Genomic DNA, 9,603 nt, shown 5'->3' with positions numbered 1-9,603 from the left:
GGATCGTCGCGTCATCCTTATTTGTGCGCGTAACAATTTTTATTACAATTTAAAAAAATAATTTTGACATGACCTCGTCAAGATTATCCATTTGTCCACTATAAGAATGAGCGTCTGTAAGAACGAGTGTGACTGAATCTACAACTCATTAAGACGTGCTAAATTTCCCAAGCTGTATTTCTGAGAGTGAGAAAATATAATGTGTTCCTCCCTCGTCACTTTTTTGCTATCAATTCTTTTTTCGTATAAGTCCTACCGCCCTCGTCACTTTTGAAAATAAAAATGTGCCCGAGAAACATTTAATTTTGTATGCTGCCTTACAGGTGTGGGACAAGGAGCCAGGGAATTCTTTGCCCTCTTGGAAAAAAAAAACATGATCAAGGAGTTGTTGACAAGATACAACTGTCGCAAACAAAGTAAACCTACACACATTATAAACATACAATGCAAAAGAATATCATGAATAGTCATATTAACCAGATACTAGACCTGATTACTATTAATCGAAATATTGCGGTTTACACGTTTTAATACTACATATATGCTAAAACTGATAAATTATCATTGTTATCAAGGTCTCACGTCTGACGTTAAATTCTCCTTTGACCTGTATTGCTCTCATTCTCTCTTCACACAACAATTACAATCAATTACGCTTTAGTGCGCAATGTTTTGTAATATTCTTCATGTTGTCCCAAACGGTGCGATTGGCTGAGCAGGGTAAACGAAGGACGGAGTCAGCGAGCACCTAATTGAAATATGCTAATATTGCCTAAGGCCGGTGTCACGTGACCGTGACGACAAGCCGAAGAAAAGTAGCGACTGGTATCGCCTTGCGCATCCATCATCCGGGTTCTCGTCAAGGTTAGATCTCTCTCCTTGTTCTGCGTTCACCATGGCGGAAAACAAACTTACGGTTAAGCAGAAATTTACCAATTTCTGTACGTTTCTTTACAATTCTGAAACAGGTGAAGTCCTAGGAAGATCTGGCAGGAATTGGGGTAAGTGGATATTATATTCTTGTGCAGTTTGTCCTCGAAAACAGGAGCGAGCAGCACCCCCGTGCATGTTTGGTCGGCTTCTGTTCAGACATAGCATTACTAGAGAAATATGAAATGATGTACTTTCCCTTACAAAAGCGATCTAATGCATTCAAGAGTATTAATCAATCTGCCCTGCTTGAATATCTTGTTATTGTTTGGGTGGACGGTCCCCCGAAATGATGTACAGATAGTAAATTGGAAGAGAATTTTTCCATGGGCACGTTACATCGGTGCTAGTTTCGTTACAACTTGTAATGAATAGTTTTCTTATCTAAATCATCTATCGGAATTATTTATCAATAACTCTTGGTGTGGTGATATTAGACAGTTAGTGTCTTGCATGATACCAGTGTTTCAGATTCATGGGGCATTATATGTTTGACATTTCATAATATTGCCTTGTTGTTTTGTCCCTCCATCCACCACTTCCAACACCATGAACCGGTAGTACTATGTTTCCAAACATTTTGAGGCCAGAATTTACACACTGAAAGCCTTAACTTGAGTAATTGGTTACTGATCCCAGAACGTTTCCATATCACCTTGCAATTGAATGCATTTTCTGCAACCTGCATTTAAAAGTAACTGCTATATATAAAGTTTTGTTGAGAGATGACTAAAACTTTTTATAATAATTTCTATTTGGTTTTCATTTAAGAAATAATCTATAATGGTAAACATGTTTTGTGTTAGGATTTACCATGAACGTGATCCAAAGTTGCTGATCTTAATGTTCAGTTAATTCAACCCTTTCTGCAAGGGTGGCTGCATTTACCTGGTGGTTAAGTGATATTTTGGATGTTTGCATTTCACTAAGCAAAATTTGTGGAAACTTAATAGATTTTTACTTCTAAGCTTTTATTGAGTTTTGCTGGCGAAGACAGTGGTTAGGCAAATAGTATTATGCTAATATGCATGCTCCATGGAGCTGCATGCTCCATGGAGCAAGCTGTATGCTCAGAGAACTTCTTTACGGTAGCCTAGAAGAACGTCAGGATGAGGACATTTCACTGTCATGTCAGGTTAATAATGCCTGTGGCCCAATGGTTTCAGGTCACCCTGAGAAATATAGGTCAAACGCGGACTCTCACCTGGCCACTTTAGCTCTGGGGAATAGGTTCCCCAAATTGTTAGCCATGTTTCCAGAGCAGCACAATTTGAAGGTTTACTGTTAATGTTTGAAGTAGGGAAATGTTCCATTAAATTTTACAGAATGTGTGTAGGAAATTTCATCAGGTAAATTACAGCTTATAAAAGATCATCTCTGACAGTTAAATACTTGTTTTTTTTGTGCTGTGATGAGGAAAGAATAAAGTCAGTGTTTTTAAGTTAAGTGTAACCTTGCAGTCGGTCCTTTTGCATGAATAATTAAGAAGGAAATCATATGCAGTAAGAATGAGTATATTACCTTTGTTTTCTTATGTTATGTGAAGGATGAATAAAGTTGTTTTGCTAAGCATGTTGATGCTTGTGATCATTAGTTCCATAGAAATCAACAATAGTGTAATGACTCCTGTCACTTGCTTGACAAGGGTACCATTCAGTCATGGGTAGGGCAGTAATCAAGGTTATAAGGGGTGCTGAAAATAGAAAATGCTGTAGACAAATGTTTGACTGTTTGTGCTGAAACTAATATTATTTGTCCTGTTCTTCTGTTTAAAAGTATCAGTGTATTTTTGGAAGTTTGCTATGAGCATCGTATTTGCAGGTCCTGTAGTCATACAGTATGATTTATGGGATAGATATTTTAAGCATATGTGTCCCAGAATAGACACTTTTGACATTGTGAATGTCATTTGGAATTGGAGCACCCTGACATGTATGTCAAAGATGATTGTATTTTCTCGAAGTGTCTGCTGGGAATGAAGCTGATTTTCAAGCTAGTCTGTTGCCTGTTTGATTATATTGATTTCAGAAGATCCATGGCAGAGATTGTGTTGTTACTATGGTTTCATGGTGTACGGACAGCACTGAGTAACAAGTTCAGTGCACACATATTTCCATTAGGGGATCAGTGGCATAAATTCTTCACTAATTTGTAGAACAAATTTATGGATGATTTTGCTGGTTGAAGCGAGTTTTTAAAGGACATGCTTCTCATTCTATTCCTGAAATTCCTCAAGATTTTCACAATGAAAACATGAAATTCTGTTTGAAAGTTACCTTGGAACATTTACTAATTCTTCCCTGAAATGTAATAGTAAATAACATCACTCCTTTAGAAGCAAAATCCCTCAGAACATCAGTCATTAACCCTACAAAATTGCTCTGTAATTATTTATTCCCCCAATTTGAATGGTATGACCCATTTTACAGGTAATCAGTTAAACTTTTTTCCTTGTCATTGAGATAACCCCATTGTGAAATTCTTCTCATTTTCAAATTGACAAACCTGTTCAGCAATCATTACACTGAATGATATAACATTTCCCAACAGGTTCCAGGTAATGCCCTTGATATCAAGTGTCAATTGCTTGAAACTGTTATGTAATCTTGTATCAGCTTGTGGAGGAAAACCAGTTTGTAATTGCCCATGGCAAGAGGTGCCTTGATAGGGAATGTCATGGAAAGTCAATGTGCTATTCACGGTTCAGTGGCCAAGGAGAAAAGGTTATTACCTTTGTCACAGCTTATGAGTACACTTAACTAATGGGTCTACTGGCAGGAAATGTGAAGGACAAACGTGCCAAAGAAATCAGATTGTTGCTAGTGTTTAGAACAACCTGCAGCTCATATAGTCATTGCTAATGTGATATGTAAAAAGCTTCCCTATATAGTATGTCCCATCTACAGCAGTGTGAGGCAACCCGTGACCTCCCAATGAATCCATGAATGGTTGCCAAACCGATTGAGTTTAAAGGCATGTCACTGAAAATGTCAGACATTTGAGCCAATCAAACATTTATGTAAAACTTCTTTATCAAGACTTGATATATTTGGCCCTAACAAGGGATGGCAATTTATTGTAAGGGCATAGATCAGTAAGTACTTGTGCATTACTTATTAGAACTGACACGTGGCACCAGTGATATAAAATGCTTTCAACAAGTGAGCCATTCTGATATCACACCTGTAACCAAGATAAACATCAGCGTCACTTCATTTAAAAAAATGCATGAAAAGCAATGATAAATTAGATGATTGCATTTGAACAAACGTCACTGTATACTAGTGTCTAGAGAAGTGAGGATTGTGTTTCAAACAGTCTTGAAAGGTCTGTGACAAGGAAAATTGTAAGTGTAACCCCATTTAGAAGTAGTGGAACTCGCTTCGGCTGAGTGGGATAGGTTGCTGAAGAAGTGTACTGGGAACTAGGTAACCGACAGAATGTACTTTTTACTGAGAAAGTGCAACTCTAAATATATGTTTGATTTCATTACATAAATGGTATCATTTACTCTCCATTCTCAACTTTATTTGCGACAGATGTTGATTACTGGGCGATGTTATCTGATGCCAGTCATGCAAATTGTTATTTTCTCTTGCAGGAGAGATCACTGTATTCTACATAATCTACTATGCGTGTCTTGCGGGCTTCTTTTCGGCTTGCTATGCTGTCTTCAGCACTACACTGGACGAGCATTTCCCCAGGCTGATCCATACCGATAGTTTAATTAGAGGAAATCCAGGTACAGAGTTCAGTTTCAATTTGAAAGTGAAAACAGTGTTGTCAGTGTGTGAGAAAAGTGGTATGCTAATGAAAGTAGGTATTTGTTGGACCATGTTTTAGGATCCAATAATAGCATCAAGAATTTCTGTATTATTTTGTGTTTTTCCTCTATTTAGTAACATTTTTTCAAGCCCAGTAGCCTGTTCATATTTGCAAGGGTTTTCATTAATCTTGAATACTACTTGTTAGGTATGATGTCCTTATATGTGGTAGTGTTGCCATTTGCTCATAGAAGGTATATTTGCACCCTCTGTGATAATGATTTTTTAATTTTCCGAGATTTAAAGACATTATTGTTTTCAGGAATGGGATTCCGGCCAATGCCAGACCTCGCCACCACTTTAATCCGTTATGAGATGGCCGATGCAAAAAGTTATGAACCATATGTAAAGCACATCAATGAGTACCTGGATAAAAGTGAGTAGCCAAGTTAATAAAACTTTATATTTCAGATATACTGTCATTCTTAATATTTGAAAGTTGAAGCATACGCCCCTTATAATTTGACAGGATTATGTGAAGAATTGTTTGAAAAATCCTGATCAAACATTTCAACAAATTGAGGTTAATTGTCAGGCATCATATTGCTGTTGGTTATATCTGAAAAATACAGGAAGATACACCATAGCTCTGGAGAGCAATCAAAAGTAATGCTCTTTGTAACTTGTCTTCTGTTTTGGAACTGATTCATCTTTATGTTGAAGGTTTCCTCAGGTTTATAGAATTTCAGTATTTTAACTCTCAAAAGTCAGTTGGGTCATTTTATGCCATGGTCTCCTTGTAATATCTGCATTATTTCATGTAAAGTTTCCCAAATTGCCTTTATGTCTGAATGCAATGAAATGCATCTGTTGTTAGTAGTGGTGCTGAAACTATAATGTTTTATTTGCAATATTTTCGCCTTGTTCCTCTGGATATCTTCTACCATAATAAATGTTTTTGAAATTGTCAGACAAAGGGAATTGTACCCTAAGCAGCATACTCTTTCAGATTCCTTTTTTTTCTTGTTAAGTTTTGTTATCTGTCTTTGCATTTCTCAAACTGTTTACAAACCCAGGTTATGTGCAGTACCATGTTACAATGTTTGGATCATTATGATGGTATTGCTATTTACTGGACTGAATATTTTGGTTGGATAGAGTGGTCACTATGCAGTCTTGAGTAAGGTCGCCTTATGCTTGTAATAATGCTGATATCAACAATCAACAATCAACAATCAAGCGATCTTGAATAAGATCAGGTGGTGCAGAATGTTGACAAGCAAACTGTTGTTACTGATACTATTTGTTATACTTTGTTCGTAGATCACAGAAATGCCAGTGGTGACTTAGAAGATTGTCCTGATGGTGTGGCTCGCCCTGACAAGTCTACAGCCTGCATGTTTGATCTCAATGCTACACTAGCTAAATGTGGAGAGGACTTTGGATTCAAAGCTGGGAAACCTTGCATTCTGCTCAAGTTAAACAAGGTAAAGTTCATCATTTTTTTTAGAATTAATACCCTGCATTTTGCTTTATTAGTTAATGCTCAAAGGAATCTTTAGAATAATGAGTTTGTATTCTCTCCTGATTTTCTTGAGAATTGTACAGATTTCATTACCAGTGTTTTCCGATTTTTTTTGTGTTGACATTGAGTGTTTTTATTCAGGTATTTGACTGGCTTCCTGAGCCTTTTGAGGCTGACAGTCTGCCAGATAACATGCCCCAGAGCCTTAAGGAAAGATATGACCCGACCCGTGTTTGGGTCACCTGTGAGGGAGAGGTGAGTCTTTTGTTGCTTCCACTTAAAGGTGTTTGTGTTGAGACCATAGTGGGTTCTCCAAACTAGTTTGACAAACTGGATTATGGGACAAGGGGAGAGTGTTCTGATGGTGGGTATTAGTCTGGATCACCTCAGCAAGTTGGCAGCCAAGGCCAATCTTAGTTTGAGAATTTGAATTAATGGCTAGAACTGCCATTCATAGATGAGACGTGTGTAACAGAGCCTGGTGACACCATGATGACTAAAGTCCATAATTCTATGACATACATTAACAAGTTCAATGCAGTGTTAAACTTCTACAGCTGAAAATAAGAACAGATGATATACAGTACATTTAGAAAATTCTATTTTGAACCAAAAGGTAGGAGTTTTCCAAAAAAATGGCAGAAAATACTTAAAATCCCTCATGATTACCAAATATAGCCATCTTTTTGTATTCCCGCCATGTATTTAACATTGGTTTGATTGTAGTTCATCTTGTTTTTCAGAACCCTGGTGATAACGAGAACCTGGGAGAGATCGAGTATCTGCCACAACAAGGCTTTGACTTGAAATACTACCCCTACAAGAACCAGAAGGGCTACCTTTCGCCTTTGGTATTTCTCCATCTCGCCAATATTACCCCAAATGTTGGGATGCTTATAGAGTGCAAAGCCTGGGCAAGAAACATCTGGCACGATAGGACAGACAGACAGGGCAGCATTCACTTTGAAATCATTGTGGATTAATGTTTGGACTTGTTAAATAATAGGCATTTATCAATTTGGGAATACTCGGTGGGACAAAGTCATATCATGAAGGCCTGATCCTTAATATATACATATTCATTGACTTTGTTAAAAAGTGGAGGTTAACAGTGCTGTTTGTTCAGATATAAAGTATTAATGAAGTGTAGCACTGTTTTGAAGGTCAGTCTATGTAAATATGACTTGCGTCCGAAAGGGTTATTATTAAAATCCCTCCGCTCCAAAGGGCTGGAAAAATTAACACCAGTAATAACTGTAACAAATGTAAGAAATACATCTTGGATGTCAAAGATGAAATTGTTACCAAATGTGATAAAAATAAATAAATAAGTCTTATTAAACATTGTTAAAACTTTGTGTGAATGATGTTTATAATTTTTAACTAATTATATAAGATTTTAGATGTAGCTGAATAGATATCAGATGCTTTTTGTAAAAATGTGTAAATAGAAGATTGTTAGCATTGAGATTCTTTCTTTTTCGTCCAGATCTTTTTTTTTCATTATTGGTTGTTAGAAATATATGTTTCTATGCTATTAGAAACTGGGCATTTTGTGTGTCCTATTACGTTATTCTGAACTTGACAGTGGAGAGAAAATGTCATTAAACAGATGCCATCTTATGACAATCTGAAAAAAAGGTTTTTAATCGTGTGATAGATTCAGTTTCATAATTTTGTAGATAAAAATGTCTTAGAGAAATAGATATATTGTCTATCATATAATCTGGAATGTCAGCTGACTAGAAATGGAGTGCCTTATGAAGCAAGCTCTTTATTCTATTTGTCATCAAGTGTAATTTAATCTTTTCAAAAGCTTCCCTTGATATAGTGGAATTGTTTCATAAGGCATTCCATACATTTATTACAGCCAATGGTTTTGTCTGAGAGTGTTCATTGTGCAAATGTGATGTTGATTGACAAGGTGTTCCTTGTTGGTGAAGTTTACAAGTGAAGGTAACCCTACATTTGGTAGGGACTCCATCATTGTATGTGGCACATTGTGTGAATGGTGAAGTGTGCAAGAAAATTCATGCATAGGCTGGCTTTTGGATATAGGGGATATATGCCTATGGAGTTGGTATGTGTTTGACAAGGAATTATGTTTTAAGAAAATGTGATTTGGTTCAGTCTTTGGAAGGGAAATATGCATGCTCGTAAATCATCTGCTGCATTGAAGATTTTATTGCACTCCTGATTTCTGAAAGAGTGCCTGGATAATCACTTCAACCCACAGTGCAGAAAGTGTATGTATAAATGTGTGTCTCAATAAGGAGCAAATCCTGATGGTTGAAATTGACCATCACTTATTTCACCATTTGTCAGCACATTCCCATATAGGTAGATAAATATATATGTATGTGTGTGATATCTTAGGACATTCTATTCAGGGAGGAATCTTGATTTGAACACATTCACCAAACAATTTTGGTGACACATAACATTGTTATCACGTGTGACATAAGTCTTTGACAGTACATCTGAAAAGTATATACCCAAAGTATTGCCATCTCTTAAACAGAAGAAGGTAGTGTTGAGAAATGTATGTGCCATAGTTGGAATCATTAGTTTGGAAACTATCAAATGAATATTTCTCCATTGCCTCATTTATTTCTTATGATCACTTGTAAGAATCCAATATTGTGAGCCATGTTTAGAAATGGGTTGAAACCCTTGTTTGGCCGAGATGTTTGTCGGACTTTCACCAGTACTATGCATTTCTACATTCACATTGTCGGATTTTAATATTTTTGTCTTTTTATGGCAATGTCCACTGTGGTCGTTTTAGATTCCTGCAAATGCTACAATGAATTCGGCAGGTCATACAGGTTGTAAGTACAAGATTACCACAAGATGATTGGGTTGCTAGACTGCATGGCATTTCTTCAATAATTTGTGTCACATTCTTCACATTTTCAGAACAATTTGCATGTACTTATTTCCAAATTGTTAAACTACATCAAGGTTCATTTCTTTTTATCTCTTTGTATTTGTCTGTTTTAACATCAGTTTCAAATTATCCCTTCAGACACAAGTACTTCGCTGTCCTAATTTAAATATCACACCTCACAGGGAAAGATGTTTCTTCTGTAAGGTGCGATTTGTCGTTTGCTTTTAGTTCTGTACACCACTGTAGAATGTTAACCAGATGTCTGTGAAACGGAATAAAATTTTGTTTTAATACACCTGGGCTCGTGTTTTTATTATGATCAGTTACGAAATTATTCTTTCAGATTTCTGAATCAAAATGTTGGGTTGAATGATTGTTTAGCAAGCAATATTTAAGTAATGTCAGTGCAGTCAGTGAAATGTTAACTCAAACGAGTGATCATTAAAAAACAACGTACCGTTCAATGAACAGATAGCTGCTACCTGTTACCTACA

General features: G+C 36.4%; 1 protein-coding gene across 1 annotated transcript; it reads left to right on the top strand.

Moving 5' to 3' along the window:
• The first annotated feature begins 779 nt into the window (after positions 1–779).
• Positions 780–9,402, top strand: LOC137281439 (probable sodium/potassium-transporting ATPase subunit beta-3). The gene is made up of 6 exons (XM_067812665.1): positions 780–1,001; positions 4,532–4,672; positions 5,017–5,130; positions 6,018–6,181; positions 6,361–6,474; positions 6,963–9,402. Exons 1-6 carry the CDS (start codon positions 896–898, stop codon positions 7,200–7,202), a joined length of 879 nt encoding a protein of 292 aa, XP_067668766.1. The 5' UTR covers positions 780–895; the 3' UTR covers positions 7,203–9,402.
• Positions 9,403–9,603: the final 201 nt, after the last annotated feature.

Source organism: Haliotis asinina, chromosome 4, assembly GCF_037392515.1.
Source record: "Haliotis asinina isolate JCU_RB_2024 chromosome 4, JCU_Hal_asi_v2, whole genome shotgun sequence".
NCBI classification, from domain to species: domain Eukaryota; kingdom Metazoa; phylum Mollusca; class Gastropoda; order Lepetellida; family Haliotidae; genus Haliotis; species Haliotis asinina.
This window is presented reverse-complemented; position numbering and strand designations above follow the sequence as displayed.

What these genes read in the sequence shown, in the direction of transcription:
- LOC137281439 (XM_067812665.1), top strand. Translation starts at nt 896, where the DNA reads ATGGCGGAAAACAAACTTACGGTTAAGCAGAAATTTACCAATTTCTGT. An exon ending in TTTAATTAGAGGAAATCCAG is followed by an intron (nt 4,673 to 5,016) that starts GTACAGAGTTCA and finishes TATTGTTTTCAG; the next exon opens with GAATGGGATTCCGGCCAATG. An exon ending in CAATGAGTACCTGGATAAAA is followed by an intron (nt 5,131 to 6,017) that starts GTGAGTAGCCAA and finishes CTTTGTTCGTAG; the next exon opens with ATCACAGAAATGCCAGTGGT.